The sequence below is a fragment of the Aythya fuligula genome, chromosome 17 (assembly GCF_009819795.1).
Source record: "Aythya fuligula isolate bAytFul2 chromosome 17, bAytFul2.pri, whole genome shotgun sequence".
In the NCBI taxonomy this organism is placed as follows: Eukaryota; Metazoa; Chordata; class Aves; order Anseriformes; family Anatidae; genus Aythya; species Aythya fuligula.
This window is the reverse complement of record NC_045575.1, coordinates 13,706,010-13,727,873: the sequence shown is the minus strand read 5'-3', so window position 1 is coordinate 13,727,873 and position 21,864 is coordinate 13,706,010. Positions and strand designations below refer to the sequence as shown.

Here is a 21,864-nt window from a genome sequence, read left to right as displayed (position 1 = left end):
CAGCAGTCCTTGAGTGACAAGATATCCTCACTGCAGACCATACTGAATGTACTTCACTTAGGACTGAGTTATGAGAACTTAAATTTCTCATAAAATACACAGTGCTAAACAGCTTCTTAAACATAAAATCAAGCAGACTTCATCTATGACAAGACAGATATTGTTCACACAAGACAGATAAGATGATGAGCAGCTTTCCAGGTGGATAGCTTGAATTCAGACTAGTATTTTATTTCATAGTTTAACTGTTTATGTAGCAGGAATGGCTTTCAGTAGGTGTCTAAATAAATCAAGCCAAGGTGAAAATATGGCATAAAGTTGTCTTTGTATAAACAATGAAATGATCTGAATTCAGGTAAAATCCACGCAGTCTGAAAGCTACAATCTTGAATAAACTATCAAACCATTCTTAGTGGGCATGCTCATAAGAAGTTCACTTTCAGAAACAGTATTTGTTTCTTCATTAAATCATGCCATATTTGGAGGTAAATCTCTTGTATAAAAAAAAAAAAAAAAAAAAGAAATCTGTTTTCAGCGATTCGGTATCAGGCCAATCAATACCAAGCATGCTTGCATAACAATGGTTTTAGCACACATGCCATGCAAGGTTAGGTAGGACTATCATACTTATTTTAAAGGGAAGTGCAGGATTTGGGACAGGGAATGGAGAATAATGCCCTAAAATACCTGCATGCTGTCCAGCGTGTTCTGGATGAAGTGCAAAGCAATAAATTTCAAACAAGACACAGTAAACAAAGAGATGTGAAATAAACAAAGAAATAAAACCAGTTTTGAACACTTTTTTTTTTTTTTTTTTTTTTTTTAACATTTCAAAGCAAAAAACGTTGGAACAGTTAACAGGTGTAAAAACATGCATTAACACAAAACACGTATAGAACGTTTGAGAAATCCATACCACTGCTGATCTTGAATTGCAAAAAGCAGATTAAATAAACCAAATGCTAAGAATTAATGGGCCTAAGGCAACAAAAAACAAAAGCTTAAGAAACCTTGATGGAGTTATGCAAATCAAAGTTTGCAAACAAATCAGCTAAATAGGAATTTTGTTTAGCTTAAGGTGGTAAATAATCACTTGCCTGCTTTGTTTCTACTCGTGTTTTCCTGCATTATATACTTTCCACCATGCACTAAATTATTATCTTATATTCTTAAAGGCAAAGCAAATTTAATATATATGTTAATAATGAAAGCATATGAGTAAACCCTTTCCATGGGAATATTAATTTTAAATAAACTTTTTGTTTGTTTGTTTGTTTAAAAAAAGAGATTATCAATGCATCAGAAAGTTTATCTTCATAAATTCATCTCCAGTAAGTACACAGACAGAACAACTACCATTAGAAGGAAAAAAGTCCAGAAATTATATACTAGAAACAGATTTCGAAATGAAATACAGATAAGCACATTTGCTATAGTCAATCTATGTTCTTCTACGTTCTTTGGATATGCAAGTTATGTTAAGAATAAGCATTTAATACCTTTTCCTCTGGCAGAAAATCTAGTTTGATAGTTATCACTGAAAATTTGTTACGCATGAAAAAAGTGAAGAACAAAAATTAACAAAAGTAGGTCTGGATACAGTTAGGATGCTACTTTCTTGTGTGCCTGTATTTCCTGACACAATCTTATCCATGTGCATCAAAACATATGATTGTAACTTAAAATAAAGAATCTGTTAGCCTAGTTTTGGAAAACTGGAAAGGAATTGTTCGCTGTAGGATTTTTTTTTACAACGTAATACAACATAACCTTGTACAACATCATGGGTAATCCTGCATTGCTATATACCAGACTGGGAAAGAAATAAAAGGTTTTGTCAGCACCAGGAAGACTCTTAAGTATTTTAATTTATTGGAATTCTCATCTGATTTTTTTGTGTTTGCATATATAATTTAACCATACCTGTGTGTATCCCCTATAGAATTTCCATTACTGTAACAGCCACAATTAAAAAACTGTAAAAATTTCATTCTGGTTGAAGACAAAGAGGTTTTGTAAACCTTGCCCGTTTCCAACTAAAGCTGGCAGCAAAGCTCATGGTTTTTGAATGGGAGTAAGAATTGCTCCTATTCATCATGTTATTTCTATGCAAGAAACAATCAGTTCTGTATCCTTAGGCACAGAAGACTAAAATACTAGATTTTTCATTAGGATGAATTTCTAGGAAATGCACCATACCAAAAGTCACAATTGCTATGAGCAATTGTTAATGAAAATACTAAGATTTTTTGATGTGTCTTTATGGATGATGTTGCTTAGTATATGCAGTTATTTAATGTTTTAAAAATTAGTAAAACCAATTACCCAAATCATCTCTAAAAATTAATTTATTTCACAGTGTTTACTTCCTAAATTCACTGTTCACTGGCAAATTCTAAAAACACACTGCACCTTAGTTGGGAAATGCAAAGAAAGGCTATGCTGGTGATATACAGCAATAGGATTAGAGTCAATCAATATGAGTAGCATCCTGAGAAAATTCAGACAGGATGCAAGAATAATATTCTTCATATTAAAGGTACTGAAAGACCAAAAGAGGTTGCCTGTGGAGGCTGTCAGATCTCCATTCCCACAGATATTTAAAAATGGTCTGGGCAAATCACTGAACAGACTATAACAACTTTGAAGAGGGCCTTTTTATATATTTGATATACATACTTTTTATACATCTGATAATAGTTTACAAAAAACGGTACCAAAATTTCCATCTTATACAAACAGAAACTGAGGGACAAGTGTGACTTCCAACAGCCCAGTTTAAAGCTCTCATGACTGAATTGTCTTTATAGCACCGAATCTTTCAGAAGTGATATTCCTGTTAAGCCATCGCATTCAGAATGGAACCTCCACAACCAGAGGATTGGATATCTTCTTACCTCTAGCAACTGAACCGCTCCTTCATGTTCCTTCTTAGCTTCAACCTGAGCCTTGTTTTCATACATTGAAAATAAATAAATAAAATAAATAATAATAAAAAAGAACAGAAAAATGTATTAGGCTATAAATAGAATATTGTAACTGCATAATGTAGCATACTGTATACTCAAATTCAAAACCTTGGTGTTTTGAATTTGAAAAAAGTCTTGGAGTGCTGGCTTGTGCAATACACTACAGCACTTTGGTTTCAAGCCATTGAAATACCTGTATATTTTTAGGACACAGAATCTCAGTGAAGCTTAGTGGCATTAACATTTAGTTAGAGCAAGACAAGCATGCACAACAAACTGCAAGAACACATCATAAGAATCTCTGAAACCCTCTAAAATAAAACCAAGAAATGAGCTATTTCTGTCAACTCTACTTTGCAGGAGTTTCAGAGAGTAGAAACCTACTGTACTGGTTAGGAAAAAGCAAAACAAAAATTAAGCTCATTCTTTACATGCAGCAACACCAATAGCTCACAAAACACTTCAATACATCCACAAGAAAGGTTGTCTGTAAATGGGAGTACATTTCGAGTTCAATCAACTGAGCCAAAGAAGAAAAGAGGGAGTAAATGAGAGTAGGAAGTTGTTATTATATGTAGATCAGAAAGTAAGTTATCAAATTTGGCCAGAAGTCTAAGCCTTAAAACTAGAAAAAACTAGCACTCAGTAACTTTGTGCTACCCTCACTTTACTTCCATTTAAGTTTTCACTATCTTCTTTATTGATGCTTGCCCAAGATGAGCAACACGTTTTTTTTTATTAACCATTGCATTATGCTGATGTCAATGCAATGCACAAACTTTGCCCCTTGGATTCTTTTTACTGTATCTCAAAGACCATATCCTGCTCATTCCTCATGAGAGAAATGTCTTCAAACTGTTTAGCAGAGGGCAGTGCCACAAAATTTAATGGGCCAGATACTGCAATGAAAGACATTTTTCCAGATGTATTAGGGCTACCATACTCAGTTATCGTTTTGAATGGAAGCTGGGTCAGGCCATAAAGTCACAACCCACAACACATACTTGAACTATTCTTCACTGTCATGCATGGTAATAAAGCCTGCTTTACCCCTGCAAGCACAGTCATATTTCTTCCTGTACTACAGTAATGAGTCTTATTACTAGTATGTGATAAAATATTGGCTCCAGAAGCATTAGCAAAAATATGATGGCAGGTAATAGAAAGCCTTGTGCTATCCATCATTACAAGTTTTATAAAATCAGAATATGAGTTCTTGATAAATGATTAGGAAAGCTGTGTCAATAGCTATCTCTCTTTTTCATCATTCTGTCTTATATTAAGGCTTTGTTGGAGAAAAAGACCATCTGATTCCCTATCAGCACAAAAACTGGATGAACAATATTATGTTCTTCCTTTTAGATTGATAGTCTGAACAGTCTGCATGTACATTAAAAACAGAATGAATTTTTATTTATAATATCAAAATATGACAGGAAATGCATTGAACTGTACTAGTAATGTGCATTGTTTCAACACCTACATTTCTGTAATTCATCAGCAACTTTACAACAGTAACAAGATATGTGGTGAAATGTCGAAATATCATCCTGTTAATGCCTGCAGTTACAGCTTTCATTTCACAATACTTTTTCATGTAATTAGATAATAATAATAATAATAATAATAATAATAATAATAATAATAATAATAATAATAATAATAATAATAATAATAATAATGTAACACATTTACTAGGCACATTGGGAGGTCAGCTCTGGATGAAATGTGAGCCAGCAATCCCTGTTAATTATGGAAGCAAAGTATTACAGTTATTTAGGTATGTGATTTATTTAAATGACTCTTCTGAAAATATACACCACATTGTAATGTTGAAAGGAAATGCACTGGATACCAGCAATCTAGAGGCAAAAGCAGGACAAACTAGTCTTGGTGCTCATCTCCACAACCACACCTAGAGAACTGCAAGTAATAAACTAGCTTGGCCATCTGTCTACAAGGTAGAATAGACTGCAACACAGACACCTAAGTGATCTTATATTCCATGCTACTTGAGATCCACTGAACAAGAATTTTATCATAATCACAGGCTACAGATGCCATCTAGTTACATTCAACAAAATACCAAATATAATACAATCTTGTTTGTGCTTTTAAATGTCTATTTATTGTGCTAAAGCTTAGCAAAAAAAATAATGATTGTCAGAACAGTATGAGGGAGATTTAACTTTTGATGCCAGTCTATAGCAACAACAAGAAAAACAAAACATAGTTCAGATTCAGATTTAGTAGAAGAATGCAACAAAAAAATTAGCAAGAAGAAAAGTTGCACCTTTCCTTTGTTTCTTTGCTTTGACAAGAAATTTAAGTTTAAAATTCATGTGGAAGTTCAAATGATGGCAGCTGAATATTTATAGAAATACTATATTTCTATAAATTCTATATAGAAATACTATATAAATAGTATTTTTAAATACGCCTAAAAAGATTAATTGTTAAAGACTAAAAGAAATTTAACTGGAAGATTTAATTGGGTCAAATGGAACATTCTGTTTCAAACAAAACTACATCTTTATACATTTTTTTTAATTCTGCTGAGAAAGTCTGTCCATATCAATTCTCAAACTATCATTGGCATTATTATTTCTGTATTTTAATCTACTCAAACAGTTGGAAACATCAACATTAGTATTTAGACAAATGCAACTTTAAGTGACTTTGGCAAAATTGAAACTCAGTGCCATGTTTTTATAAATTATAATGAAAACTGAGAAGTAGCACTGTGATAAAAAATGTCTTGGAAGGGATTTTCAAATTAGAGAATGAGCTTGGCAATGAGGTACTTAACAGTTTAGTTAAGAAACATATCAACTGCAACATGTAAGGACCTTGACTAGGAGTTACTTCAAACTAATTTAGTGTAGTAAAGTAGTGAGAATCACCAGTGACTGGAAGCCAAGGAAATCCTAATAAAACATTAATGTGTCAGTGAGAATGACTAACTGTTCCAGGTAATCCTCGAGTACTGTGTTCAGTGTTGGGCCCCTCGCTACAAGAAGGACATTGAGGTGCTTGAGTGGGTGCAGAGAAGGGCAACGAAGCTGGTGAGGGGCCTGGAGAACAAGTCCTACGAGGAGCGGCTGAGGGAGCTGGGCTTGTTCAGCCTGGAGAAGAGGAGGCTCAGGGGCGACCTTATCGCTCTCTATAGGTACCTCAAGGGAGGCTGTAGCGAGGTGGGGGTTGGTCTGTTCTCCCACGTGCCTGGTGACAGGACGAGGGGGAATGGACGAGGGGGAATGGGCTTAAGTTGAGCCAGGGGAGTTTTAGGTTAGATGTTAGGAAGAACTTCTTTACTGAAAGGGTTGTTAGGCATTGGAACAGGCTGCCCAGGGAAGTGGTGGAGTCACCATCCCTGGAAGTCTTCAAAAGACGTTTAGATGTAGAGCTTAGGGATATGGTTTAGTGGGGACTGTTTGTGTTAGGTCAGAGGTTGGACTCGATGATCTTGAGGTCTCTTCCAACCTAGAAATTCTGTGATTCTGTGATTCTGTAATCAAACTGGCATGGGAATGTTCAATTCTCTGTATTTTGATTAACGTGAAATTAAGACAGGATTCATTTCTGACATTTAAGGAAACCAAATATATTCATAGAATCATAGAATCATAGAATCATAGAATATCCTGAGTTGGAAGGGACCCTTAAAGATCATCAAGTCCAACTCTTGACACCGCACAGGTCTACCCAAAAGTTCAGACCATGTGCCTAAGTTCACAGTCCAATCTCTTCTTAAATTCAGACAGGCTCGGTGCAGTGACCACTTCCCTGGGGAGCCTGTTCCAGTGTGCAACCACCCTCTCTGTGAAGAACCCCCTCCTGACGTCCAGCCTAAATTTCCCCTGCCTCAGCTTAACCCCGTTCCCGCGGGTCCTGTCACTAGTGTTAATGGAGAAAAGGTCTCCTGCCTCTCGACACCCCCTTACGAGGAAGTTGTAGACTGTGATGAGGTCTCCCCTCAGCCTCCTCTTCTCCAGGCTGAACAGGCCCAGTGACCTCAGCCGTTCCTCGTACGTCTTCCCCTCCAGGCCTTTCACCATCTTCGTAGCCCTCCTCTGGACACTTTCCAACAGTTTCACGTCCTTTTTATACTGTGGTGCCCAGAACTGCACACAGTACTCGAGGTGAGGCCGCACCAGCGCAGAGTAGAGCGGGACAATCACCTCCCTTGACCTACTAGCGATGCCGTGCTTGATGCACCCCAGGACACGGTTGGCCCTCCTGGCTGCCAGGGCACACTGCTGGCTCATATTCAACTTGCTGTCTACCACGACCCCCAGATCCCTCTCTTCTAGGCTGCTCTCCAGCGTCTCATCGCCCAGTCTGTACATGCAGCCAGGGTTTCCCCGTCCCAGGTGCAGGACCCGGCACTTGCTCTTATTGAACTTCATGCGGTTGGTGATCGCCCAGCTCTCCAACCTGTCCAGATCCCTCTGTAAGGCCTTTACACCCTCATTCGAGTCCACAACTCCTCCAAGTTTGGTGTCATCAGCAAACTTGCTCAAAATACCCTCTATTCCTACATCCAGATCGTTTATAAAAATATTGAAAAGTACCGGCCCTAAAATGGAGCCTTGAGGGACCCCACTGGTGACCGCCCGCCAGCCTGACGCAGCCCCATTTACCATAACCCTTTGGGCCCTGCCCGTTAGCCAATTGCTCACCCATCGTATGATGTTTTTATTTAGCTGTATGGTGGACATTTTGTCCAGTAGGATCCTATGGGAAACCGTGTCAAAAGCCTTGCTGAAGTCCAAAAAAATCACATCAGCTGGTTTCCCTTGGTCCACCATACGGGTGATCTTATCATAAAAGGAACTCACGTTAGTTAGGCAGGACCTACCCTTCACAAACCCATGCTGGCTGGGACCAATGACTGCTTTGTCCCCCAGGTGCGCCTCAATAAGTCCGAGAACCATCTTCTCCATGATTTTACCAGGCACTGACGTGAGACTGACAGGCCTGTAATTGCTAGGGTCTTCTTTCTGACCCTTCTTGAAAATTGGCACAACATTAGCCAGCTTCCAGTCTACCGGGACCTCTCCAAATTCCCAGGATCGTTGAAAAATAATTGAAAGAGGTTCCACAATGACATCCGCCAGCTCTTTCAGCACCCGGGGATGAATCCCATCCGGACCCATGGACTTGTAGGGATCCAGGTGGAGTAGCAAATCCCGCACACGTTCAGGGTCAATTGGGAGTTTGTCATCCCCACCGTCCCGGTCCTCCAGCTCAGGGCACCCTGGGTCCCGAAGCCCATCATCGGCATTGAAGACAGAGGCAAAGAAGGCGTTAAGTGTCTCTGCTTTGCCTACGTCATCGTCTGTGAGGAGACCTTCCCTATCAAGGAGCGGCCCTATGTATTCTTTAGTTCTCCTTTTTCCATTTACATATCTAAAAAAACCCTTTTTATTTTCTCTCACAGACACAGCCAGCTTCAACTCTAGCTGTGCTTTGGCCACTCGAACTTTCTCCCTACAAACACGAACAGCATCCCTGTATTCTTTCCATGACACCTGGCCCTCCTTCCAGTAGCGAAACACTCTCTGCTTCCGCCTAATCTCCATTAGAACATTCCTGGTCAGCCACGCCGGCCTCCTGCATATATATTCTTGTATTCTTGAGCCAAATAAAAAGGGAGGAAGGAAGAAATTAAGATAGGTTGGAACTGGGGGAGGGGGAAGGGAGCTAAGAACCAGTTTGGAAGCTTTGGATTAAGTTCCTTTAAATCAAGAGATTTTTGTGACCTGTGCTCTCTAATTTGCTGTTAAACTTTACTTTCCCTTTTGTCACTTACCTTCTGCAGGAGTTCAATTTCCTGCTGTTTGGCGTTGAGAACAGCCAAGGCTTGCTCATGCTCCAATTCCAGCTGTTGCCGCCGTTCAGCAGCCTCTCGCATATGCTGTTTTAAAAAAAAAGAAAACAAAACTATCAGGAGACTTCAACATACTCTGCCTGTAGCCAAACATGCTGCCATTCACAGACATGCAGATGCTCATCTCAACGTAAAAAACTCTGGTATCACTGACAAACAAGGGGGAATCTGAACAGGGTTTTAATTTGACCAGTCCTTAATAAGCATATTGCCAATGCTAAGCTCAGGTATTTTGACAGCAGTCTCTTTCAGAAGATATGACTGTCATTACCTACAGTGTGGCCTCTGTGATGCACAAGTGAGCAGAACCCATTTTAGCCATTAGATACATACTTATATATGGCATTGTGCTGAAAAATTAAGCTTGGAAAAAAATTTGCTTGACAGTTCCCTAAAGGACTCTTTATCTAGGATATGGTTTGTGATTTGCCTTCCAAATGATGACCCAAAAGAAATAGTTTACCTTTCCTAATCTCTGATCATTAATTACAGTGAATTACAGAAAGCGAAACTAAAACTGTTAGATTTGGACAAAAGTCACTAGACAGTACTTTAAAAAGTTTGAAGAACAGTTACTACTCATGCTTCGAAGCAATATGAGACATGGTTCTTGGGAAAAGCACAAGCTGAACAATGTCAAGACACTCTGTAGATAGAAATCTTTTTCATTACAAGTTATATTATTCTCTCAATAGCATTATAACTTTCCAACAGCCTGTTTAATAAATGGGAGTTAAGAAAGATCTCTAGATTCCGATCTCTTCTCTGGCGAAATGGGTATTACAGATTTTTATTTTCAAAAACTATATATTCTTTCTCTAACGCTCCCAGAGCAGAGATACAATGCCTTATCTGCAGCACCATGAGTTATTACACAGAAACCTACTAGGAATCAGCACTTGGAAACAGAAGTATATGGCTGCAATAGACAAGAACAGGCCAAAACATTTCTTATTGTGTACAAGAGAAATTTTTATCCAGCGTATTGCTAACCTTTAATGAGCTGTAATTCTCTGCTACATGTTACTAAAAACAAAGAAGGATAGAACAGCGAGACTGACTTCTCTCAATCTAGATGTTTGCAAAGAAAGCAGAATTGTCTCCAGTACTCCACCTGGGCTCTGCCTGGGGTTTATTTATATGATACGTTGGTTGAATAACAACAAAAGAAGGCTTTGCAATTAATCAGTTTTGACTCTCAGCTATGGCTTGTTTTCTAGGACTTTTTGCAAGGATTCAGTACTTTGGCTGTAGACACTTCTGAACTGTACATATTATACAAAGGATAAATGGACTTATTTCTAGGTAATATCTATTTTGAGTATTTAATAGTGACCAAAAATAATGGTTCCAATTTTCATCTCATCTAAACGAGCATAACCTGTTTTGCTAATGAGCACTACTCATCATTTAAATTGGCACGAAGATACATTTACTGAGCTCAGCAGCTTCCATCAAGTCTCATGTAAAACTTAATACTGATGGAGCATCATTTCTTATATTCAAGAAACAGTGATGCAGTCAAGTAATTTTCAGACAGCAACTCTATAAACATTTTAACTATCAAAAAAATAATAAAAATAGAGGTCTCACTTCACAGTCTCAAGATTCAGTAACAGATTTTGTACAGCATATTTTGGTACTTTAAAATTCTTACTACTTTTACAGAAACTACTACAGAACATTTATAATCCTTTGCAGAGATCAATAAATAATACCAACCATACAGTGAATCTATAAATGTAATGAAGAAACAGATTGTGAAACATGATCTGTGACTCTCCCCTGCTTTTAATTGCTCTATTTCCCAAAATATGTATGTAGTGATCTGCAGTTCACAGATTTTAAGGCCATTTCGTCATCTATGCTAATCTAGAAGTCTCTCTCAGTGTTTCAGTACTGTTGTGATCTACTTAGTATTTAAAGGAGCACGAATCTCTTCACCCCAGCATCTGTCCCTTCCTTTGCACAGCAATTAAATCTCCCTGAAACCAGAATCCATTCCTCCCCTCCCACTCTGCTCACAAATTGGTTTTGTCTGCAAATCTGTTTTGCACTTCCTATCCACACATCAGCTGCTGTCATTTCCTCTTCCAAGCCTGAGGGGAATAGGTTACAGGAATGGAAGAGGACTGCAGTGATCAGTAGAAGAGTATCAGGGAGGAAGATCTCAGCTGCCAAATTCTTTCTGCTTCTTCCTTCAGAACTGACTTCCATGATGATAACATTGCCACCAGCAGGTAGGTAGTGGCCATCCATTTGTTCATGCTACCGACATTCTTAATGTAAGGCAGGTTAGAACTTCCTAAGCACATAAATTTGCACTTCCCTTTTTGCATCCTTTCTACAGGTCCTAATAATGTTATTCTAACATCATTTTAACATCAGAAAGCAAATCCACAAGTATAGAAAAACACAGTAAGGACTTCATATTAAAATAAAGAAAAAGGTGAATAACCCTCTATCCTTCAAAGTAAGTGTGAGGAAGGAACCTTTTAAGTGCATCTTTCAGATCAAAGGCAGGAATCCTACTATGGAGCAGAAAATGAACTGATGATACCGTCAATATCTTTATTTTCATTTAAACTGCTAAGCTAGACAGCTGTCTGGAATAAAATGTTTCTGAAATGGCTTCTAAGGACCCCAATATTTATTTATTTTTCAATCAAAAACTAATTATTGTTTTTCCAGCTTCCTCATGTGCAGCAGAAGGATGTGACAATGAATAGCCCATCCTAGCTCCAGCCCTCTCACTCCTCACACTGTACTTCCTACAGTCGCAAACAAAACACAGAAACCCATTACATCCTATAGCAGAGATTTTTACACTTCTAAAATGTGCAACCAACCAATGTTAAAACAAGCTCAAAAAGCTTTGAAGTACTAGAGTCTTGTAATGAGACAGAACTTGTACATGATGTTGAATGGGGAGCAAATTTAATTTTCACCCAAGTACACTGCTCAAAGGACTTGTCATCTGCACTTGCAGATGGGTGCACACCATTGCACTGACATGAATGGAAGAAGCTGGCTGAACACATCAGAAAATCAGTACTGTTCTGTGTGAGAGGCATTGTGAAGATTCTCAGAAGTTAGCTAATTCAGCAGTTCTTCGTCTTCTCTTTTCAGCTTTGTTGATACCTCCTGAGATAACAGAAATTGTAACTGTATTTCTCTTTTGACAGGGAAACTAGGCTAAGTATTTTGCAAAATTTACCAGTGGTTGGAAAGCTGCAAACCATTTGTCGAACCACTAATTTCCTGAGCATATGAGGGCACACATGAAATAATCTGCATCTGTTTGGGTGTGCTTTAGTGCTGAAGATGAGATTTAGGATTTCAAGTCTGCTCAAGGTACTCTGCCAGATCAGAAGGGTTGTACTCAAGAGAGAGAACTCCAATATACCACTCAGTATAGAAGTTTTGTATTCCCCAGAAGAAAAGGAAGGAAACAACAGAAAAAGTGAATTACCTTCCAGTGCTAGAGAAAAACTTCCTGCTTGTTCCTGGGAAAAGTCATGTTAGTCTAAAGAGAGACAGCAGTGTATCACTCTCCTACTCAGTTATGCAGTTTAATTTTTCTTTACCACTACAGCTATTTCTTATCTGCACATAATAATAAGTTTATTCCATTGGTGCTAATTCTTCAAAGGTAAATAGCATATTGATAAGCCACACTGCACAATATACATAATAGTTAACCCTCTTTGGCATTACCTAGTATGTGATTTCAGTAGCTTGGATTTTCTAGAAGCCCCTGGAATAAGTTGGTTTATGCAGCAGTCAGCTCATTTTTGATAACCCTTTGGAGGCTCAGAAAGAGGGAGGTAACAGTTACCCTTTATTTCCATCTATAGTTGCAAAACCTTCACCTCATCTCTAGAGCAATATCAAATAAAGCTTGAGAGAGGGTTTCAACCATGTATTTACCAGTGCAACAGGCTGAAAATAAAATCCCTCCTTCTCAAAATTCAGACCGCCAGCTATTTTCATCACTGCAATCATCTCCAAAAGCCACATATATTCTAATGCAGCCAACAGCAAAACTATTTTTCCTCTTTTAGAGGGAGCCTGTTGTGAGTTTAAAGTCATTAACAAATCATATTTTATATAAGTGATTGTGCTCATGCAAGCATTGGCTGAAGCCAGTTAGTATTGTTAAAACATTCTGCCAAGAAAAATCTTGCTTGAAATTTAAGATCTCAGACCAGTAAATTTTATTTCCAACTCCCCCCAGTTTCAGGTTATCCATTCCTCCTTTAGTTGCTACTTCAGCAGTTTGGACAAGTAAAACTTGGCATTTGAGAAGATGAAAAATAAGCAGCTATTTGACAGCCTGTCAAGAAAGGTTCAGCACTGGATCAATGCTCCACTCTTACCAGACAAACATATTGTGCATTTTTCTGAATGCTCTGAAGTGCAGAGAGGAGTTTACAAGCATTTTCTCTCTCAAAAATTCTTGCTGTAGTCTACACCAGTGCAGTTCTTTTACTGATAAAATAGTGTAACTCCATAACATTGTTATCAGTATTGATATCTATCTATCTTCACTAATCTTAGTTGCTTAACCCTTGTCCAAGTATGACTTGGTGGCAACTCTCACCATCACAACTTCCATATATGCTACACTAAAGAAACTTGGAAATAGTTTTCTATTTAAATCAGTGTTTTTAACATGTCATATGCTTCCTTCCACTAGTTCCCTCTACCCATTCTCGTTGGACACCAGCTTGTAGTTTGTAAGTGACCTTCCAGACTCTTCTACATTACTCTTGATCCATCTGTTAGGTTTGTCTTAAAAGTTTCACCTACATCTTTATTTTGCCAATAACACTTGGGGAATTTGGTTGTTTCCTAGCTGAGCACTTTTTCCTTCCCACCACTAGAAATCTGTGCATTTTGTTTCAAAATGTAGAACTAATTGCCCCCTTGCATTAGCTGATAAGTGATAATCTCTTGGCTGATTCAATTTTCCCAGTGAATTTTACCCTTACTCTACCCCATCATCTCATCTTTATTAGATTCAGCTGGTGAATTATCCTATTTCATGGAATCAGTTTGTTCTATGGCATTATGTACAATATACAACCAGGCAAAGAGAAGGACAGCATCTTCAACTACACAGTAAAACCTCTACTGAAAAATAAATACACTTGTGATTCAAAATACATTGCTGATTTTTTCCAAGTTGAAAAGGAGGCACCAAATTGATGATGTGCAAGCAACTGAATATCTAAGAATGGCTAGACACCAACATGCTTATATTCTCTAGAAGCATGTTAAAAGACAGGTGGGATGTACCAGGTGGGATGACTTTAATTCTTTCTAAGTAAGACTTCTCTAATAAGACTAGCAGGTTTTGCAACCCTGTCCTGATAACTGGATTAATTCCACAGAAGTAATACGAGTTGGTACCAACAGCTTGTTTCACAGGGTCACAGTAATATTTTGCAACAAGATAGATTGGCTGACAAAGCCCTCTTTAAAGGAAAATATCATGGAAGTTTCTCATGTTTCCTTCAACAGCATACTCACTCACCATCCTGTTCCTCTTTCTCATCTTGATTTGCCTCCAGTAACCACACAGTGAAAACCTACATCCCATTTCTTGTAGAGTATCAGATAAAGATCTCTCTCCTCCTGATAGTTTGAAATCCCTTGTAGGTACTTGGCCTACCATATTCCATACTTTTAATCATAATTAATAGAGGCATTCAGGCCTCTTGTTTGCAATGCACTTATGCTTTTGTGACTCACACAAGTGATAGAAATACTGGATCATTGGACTTCACAGCATTATACATACCTTTAGGACCTGCTCTAAGTTCTCCAGCTTGGCTTGGAGCTGGTGTTTTCCCTTTAGAGCCAAATCTCGTTCTTTGGTCACTCTAATAAGGGTTTCTCTAAGATGGTCATAGTCTGATTTCACCTAGAAAAATAAAAATGTGATTACTCCCCAAAGACCTAATTAATGAAGGGAAAAATATAACTGACATAAACACCATTTCTGCATTATAAAATGGAAAAAGAAAAGAAGTTCAAAGAAAATAGGGAAGAAATATAAAAGGTAAATGGAAGGGAATATTCTGTGATTAAATTGCGTGCATCTCATGTACCCGTATTTGTGAAACATTTTCTTTTGAAAGGAGCTAAAACCTAGCAATGAAGTTGTAGTTATGCATAAAGATAGCAAAGGTAAATAAATATACTATATAATAAACAAAATAAATGGTAATTAAACAATTCCCAATTTCCCTGGATCTCAGAGGCATCAAAGATGGATGTACTATAAAGAGACACAGATATCTAAAGTGCAGATAGAAAAATAACTCATATGTATAAAACTTATGCGTCTTCCTGGACTACTTTTTAGTTTAACTTCAGAACAGAATCAAATGTATTATGGTGCATAATCAGCCTACACTAGTATTTGAAATGTGTCCATACAATTCAGAAACAGGTATTACTATGCAACCCTTGCTCTCCCTTAAAATATTTGCATACAACAGTTTTTTAAAGGACAGATACTCATCATAGTAGGATTTGTTTTCCTGCTTAATTTGTGTGGTGCTAACTTAACCATTTCAGTATGAATAACTCCTTTTATACAGGATTTTGTGACTCATCAATTATAGTGATTATTTCATAAACACACACAGAAAATAAGAAAACAAAAGATTGAACTACTTTATCCTGCCATGGAAAAGTCCTTTCTTTAATTTATATCAGCTGAAAGTCGGATATATATGAAATAACCTAAGCATTTTATGAGCTTATGTCCCATACCGATGTGTAGCACTAAGATTCTTTTAGCTCGTACCATATCAAGAGCAGCAATGTTTACTTTAAGAATGAAAACCCATCACTAACAGATACCTTGGTAAAAAATAGATAGTGTTCATGTGCTATTTCATAAATACTGCTCTTCCCTTCTCTGCAATGTTAATAGGATGTCAGAAGGCAAAAGAAAGAACCATAATATTTTTAGTGAACAATGTTCCAAGCAGTATCTGTTTTCCCTTGCTAACTGCAACGCAGTTAATGGAAGCACAAATGATGCTGGGATGATAACTAACAAAGGACTAACAAAGCATGTGAAGTATTGGGAAAACACATTGGCTTGCTTTAATCTTGGTGCAGCTCATCTTTCCGTCTAACTTCTGTTAAAGAAGTGTCAAGCTCTTTTTTTCTAATTACTGTAATTTCATTTTTTTAAAGAATGAAAGGCAATAAGCAATTTCTGACATGGGTATCTCTGAGAGGATTTTTTAAAGTGATGTTTTGGAAACTGATTCAGCCTTTCTATTTGCCTTTTGGCTCCAGTTTGTTAATTTGCAAATTTTTCCATGGACCAAATAATCTCAGCAGTTGCAGCCAGCCCTCGTATTTGTCTTTGTAATAGGGAACTTTAGAGTTCAGTGGACTAGAAAAAAAAAAGAAAAAGAAAAAAAAAGAAATAGGAGAACAGAACAAATCATGTTTTCCACAAGAACTGATGCAATTATTGTCATCCTTGGGATTTTTTTTCCATACATAGATTTTTGTTTTCCTCTTCCCTCATTTCTTTATAGCTAAGGAAACTATTAGAAAATGGATTTTCAGAATCTATTAACTTCCCACATCCTTTGTATTGTCTTTCATTGCTTAGATATGTCGGTGTATATTGTTGAAGAATAAGGAAGTGGAAAAAGGAAGCAATGAGGTATCAGCATCAGCAGTGCAAGTTCGTTATCACTGGTGACAGTTAATTTACTGAAAATGAATGAAGTACAAAATTTTGACTAAGTTTCAAGAAAAGGTAATTTTACTTAGGCTTTGGTTTTCCCTATCTCTGAAATCGTTGATACTGACTACTCCTGTGAAGTGTTTTCTAAATCTTAGTAGTCAGAGTAGTCTGAATAATTCTAGGGAGCTAGTGAGCACGGTACCTTTCTGCTGTGTGTTCTTCTCCATTGGCAGAGACAAGTCTATAGCAACAAACAGTACGTATCAGGCTGCTTATGTAATTTGGGAAGTAGGAACAGATAAAACCACAGATATTTAACACATCTTCTCAGGATTTTCATTCAGGATCACAAAGCACATACCTAGATTAGTTGAAGTGTAGGACCACCCAAGTGATAATCTGATTCTCTATGTTCTCTTTAAGCAGATAAGTTTTTGAACAATGTTCTGTGTACATTTTCATTTTCCAGGTCGGAAATAACACAACCTATTCTACTATTTGCCTTCCAATAATTACTCTTCATAATTTTAGCAACTTTAAATATTTCTGCAGAAGTTCCTATCAGGGCTTTTTCCTTCTGAATACTGTGTATCACAGAGCGGTGTGATCTATGTATTTATATAACCCAGCATAAAACCTGATGAGTCTATCATTTGTTTTGGTTTGGTTTTGGGCAAAATCTGTTGTTAAACACAAATGTAATGCTGCCTCCAAGCAGGCTGTGTTAGAGCATATGGGATATGCATGAACTTGAATTACACACAGAACACATCAAAACATCAATATTCCCAGTGGCAAAAACAGTTGACCTAAATAGAGTGCCATCATAAACAGTTCTAATTTCACAACAGAAACTTAGGGAACATTTTGATCTGTTATTTTTCTCTGTTCAAGGCATCAACCAATTTATTTTTCATCCTGTGACTTCCCAATTACTAAATGCACCCTCATTTGAGTCAGTTACGAATACTGCTGAAGTATGTTCCACTTTCTGAACTCAAATCCAGAAAACAGTTATTGAAAATCAGCAAAGTAAACTACTGTTTTGTTTTGTTATATGAGTGCTAAGCTCCACTTGGTGAAAGACAATTTCCTTCTGTGTGAACTATAGTTTTTCTTCACTGATATGCTCAGACTGAAAAATGTTCTCTGCCACTCACAATTTACTGTGTTGTACATAAACCACAGGTGCTGAGCTATGTCTACTGTGCCTGAATACAGAAAGGCACCTTTGGCCTTAATTCTAGACTTTGGCTAACTTCTCACACCACTGATATTGTTTAGAAAAGATGATTCAGAAACTACCATGAAAATGGTATGATTTCAGGCATCGTAGAAATAAACTCTGAATAAATAATACCTATTCTCTTTTTATATAAAAACACTAACATATACATATTCAGATGAGCAGCAAAACAAGTCAAATGCCAATGTCATAGCAATTCTAAGGATACAAAATCTTTTCACAATTACTCCACTTCAAGAATGCAATTCTGTTTCTGTTATGCAGAGTGACAACACAATACTGCATAAATTCAGTATTGCCTTATTTTGTGGATTTAAAAGTAGCACAACTCATCCCTGCTCCTTTCCAGAGCTAAATTTCAACAACTACATTGTGCATACATGAGCAGTACTTTTATCTGTGCTACGCAGCAGAATGCATAAACATTCTCCCAGCCCCATTTGCTTGGATAAAGTTGGCCTGTTTTTCAGTCCAGTTCTCAAGGGGGAAGAACAACAAACTATTTTAAGCAGGTTTTCTCCTTCAGGGCTGAGCCCTAACTCTGTTAGAAATCTGCTCTGACCTCAACATTCACGTTTGCATAGTTTCACACTTTCTTAAAAGTAATCCAAACTGCACAAACAATCCATCCCTCAGCCTCATTTTATATGTGCATTGGGGGGGGGGGGGGGGGGAGAGGATCATTCCCTCAGAAAACTTATTAGGCACATAGGAACACATAAGGTTTGCTAACGTTCTCTTCTCTTGCATATTCTTAAAATTGTTGAAGGTGGGAGGGTATGCTTGAAGGAAGTCTTTGATCCTACTGGGGCTGTGATATTAAATCAGTGGCACAGGCTTCCAGAATGTTTCCAATGTGACTTTAGCACTATTTTACAAACACCCATAGTAAGGCAAATAGACAAATCCTGACACTGTAATAGTAAAAGGTAATTTTATTACTAATTTAGTGGTTAATGTGACTAATGTTGACATTATTCCTTATATTTTAAATTGTTTTTACTAGGTTTTTCAATGCATCTCAAGCTCTTCACTTTAATAAGATACAAATGTTACCCATAACAAGTATTATTAACCACATAGTTCCTCACTTTCTGATTGTAAAAGGGCTTAGTGTCACCAATGTACTGACCCTTCACTGCATTAATGCTGCATGCTGTTTCTATGTCAGCTAAAATATAAAGCTGACTTTATGTGACTTGTGAACTAAATAGTAAGGGTGATGTGTAAACAACAAAGGTAAGAGAAAAACATTAGGAGAGGAAGAAATTCTGGACAGATGGATGAATAAAATTAAGCATGCTATGATCCTCATGGCTTCGTCCTAACATAAAGTATTATTGCACTTCTTTTTTATATAAAAAAATTTACTTTCCTCACCAACGAGAAATTCAGGTCTGCTCTGATACCAGGTGCTACATACAAAATTTAGCCATAGTTATTTCTGAATCTCAGTAATTTATCTTGTACTGGGGACTAAATCAGACCTTGTTTGTTTTGGAAATTCAGCACTGGGCTACTCAGTGACATATACACATCAGAGATATCAAAGCATGCAGCTACCACTGTTTTGCAAGGTTTGGGGATGGGCTTTCATCAAAGGCTATATGAGTTACAGCTTTTCTGATGTGAATGAGGTTGCTGAGCAACTCACTTAAGCCCTGTAGAAATCCCAGATTGGAGTTTTATTTTTAGCTATATGTAGTCTTGTAAAGTGGCTGGTTCATGATGTTTCTTCCACTGAATGCATATGTGATAAGGTAAGGCACATCAGTCTCTCCTCCCATACTACTCATGCAATGCAGTATTTGCCACAGACACAATCACTGTGACACAATCACAGCTAAGAAGACATCTTTTGTCCTGTAACAGGAAGGGGAGAAAAAAAAAAAAAGAAGAAAAATACTTGCTATTAAAATGTTTTTATAATCAGGACTTGGAATAGCTGAGACATGGACTTACGCCATGTGCCATGCTACAGGGAAAATAACAGCTGTTAAACAGAATTTGTGAAAATTACTGCTGGACAGCAGCGTTTCAATATTTTACTGAGAAATTAAAAAAATGCAATGGAAAAATGAAGAAGGGAATAAAAAAACACTGCTAGCTAGCAATCCTTTCTGTCAACATTTCTCAGAAAGAAGCAGAGATTTTTCAATCAAATCTTATCAAAATCACTGAAAAAGTCTTTTTTTTTTTTTTTTTTCCCAAAGGCTAATATTAATTTATGATACTAAGAGAAGATTCATCAGAGGAATAAAACAACTCTCTAAAGCCCATCAGTGTCTTACCTTTGCACTTGAAAATAACATTTGTTCGTAAAATACACTTTTGTAACCTTTCTTAATTGAAATATTTTATGTTTTCAAGCAGAAAAAAGCAAATCAGAAAGGACTGTCCATTTTTATCCACTTTGTGGCCTGATTCCTGTAACAAATGAACATATGAGTTTTGTGCTTATGATGTTACCTGGTCATATTGCAGTGCTTTGTGGGACACACTTGCATACTGAAGGCTCAGGCGATTCGTTTCTTGCACATCATCCTTCAGTTCATTTTTCTAAAACACAAATAAAGGGTGTTATAGGCCATTTATCTCCATTACAGTATATCCTATTAAGTTCTTAAGGAAGCAATGTTTTTACATTATTTGGTATTAACATACTATTAAGAGTAGTATCAGGCACACAGCCAAAGGCACTGAAGGTGCAGAAGCAGCAGATTAGCTTGCAATTACAGTTGGCTCTATCATAAAACCACATGTTTTCAGTAGATGATCTGATTAAAGATGTGCAGACAAAGAGAGATGACCTGAAATTACAGGCTTTTAAAATAAAACAACAACCAACCAAATAAAAACCTCCCTGCGGATGTAATAAGGAGCTCAAACTTGGCTGCCTCACTAAGAGTTGGGAAGAGACTTGGTTCCCAGAATAATGTTCTGACACTTAGATCTTTAGAAGGCATTTTCAGGGCAAAAGGCAATAACTGTGCATGCAATCATGTACACATTTTTATATTCATATATTTAAGTATACTTATAATATCTATTTCTTTTTATAGTATGTCTATTTATTATATATATATATACACACATTCAAATAAAATAATTTTTAGAGCCTGGGTAGAGCACCTATACACTACAGTGGCAGGCAAATCAGAACTGCAGATGGAAGTCAATAGCTAAGTAACCTATGCCTAAACATCAAGGTATTAACTACAGCCTCAGGTATGTATTCTTATGTATTTACACAGCACTATAATAACAAACAAAGGAAAAGTAAATAAACCTCAAATACATAATCAAAGGTCAAGCTTGTGGGGGGATCGCACAAATCAAAACACCTGCAGCTCAGGAAAAACAGCAGAGTTTTTTGGTACTTCTGACAATTTCTTCTTTGCACATTAACAGAAATAGTCATCTGAGATTAAATCTCTCACAGTAATCACGTAAAGAGTGAAAGCATTTCAATGTTTTGAACACATGGGAAAAGGTTATGCACTAGCCAGACCAGGAGTTTTTAGTTAGCTAGATTTTAAACATGAAGTAGTGAAATTGATCTCAGTAATTCTTTTTCTTCCCACCCCCTCCCCCCCCTTCCCCTTACAAAGTAACAAAAATCAATGCCCTGACTTCAGTTCCTTATGAAAGTTGTAACTTCATAACCAGCCATGCTGGGCAACCTTGAAATCTGTCCAACAGTGTGCATTACACATTATCTTCTGAAAACATCGATTACATTTGCCAATAACTATATTAAGGTGGGCAAAATTGGACCCACTTTTGAGTAATTTGAAATAACTTCTGGTTCTGCACCATTACAATCCATACGTTCAGCAGGTTATCTCCAGAGCTACTCTAATTCTGCTGAGGTCTTAAGAAAAACTGTTCAAGTTACACTTTATCATAATTTCTTTTTTAAAATTCCCGACATGAAAAAAAAAATCTTTTTTTTTTTTTTTTTTTTGGTTCACCAACATAAGCCCTAAAAAGAAGAGGAATTTAAAGATTCTGATATTTAAGTATTTTT

At 37.1% G+C, this 21,864-nt stretch overlaps 1 protein-coding gene across 11 annotated transcripts in view; it reads right to left on the bottom strand.

Annotated features, from left to right (window-relative positions):
- Nucleotides 1-21,864, bottom strand: part of RIMBP2 (RIMS binding protein 2) — a 106,800-nt gene that overhangs the window by 44,572 nt on the left and 40,364 nt on the right. For 4 of the 11 annotated variants that reach the window (XM_032198691.1, XM_032198693.1, XM_032198697.1 and 1 more), the window contains exons 1-4: nucleotides 14,669-14,727; nucleotides 8,785-8,889; nucleotides 2,898-2,948; nucleotides 688-708 (exon numbers count right to left, since the gene is read on the bottom strand). In XM_032198691.1, coding sequence (XP_032054582.1) covers nucleotides 688-708; nucleotides 2,898-2,948; nucleotides 8,785-8,886 — 174 coding nt within the window. In that variant the 5' untranslated portion in view covers nucleotides 8,887-8,889; nucleotides 14,669-14,727. Of the gene's footprint in view, nucleotides 1-687; nucleotides 709-2,897; nucleotides 2,949-8,784; nucleotides 8,890-14,668; nucleotides 14,792-20,303; nucleotides 20,394-21,864 lie in introns of those variants that run through there. The other 7 variants (XM_032198690.1, XM_032198699.1, XM_032198696.1 and 4 more) reach the window with 3 other exon arrangements.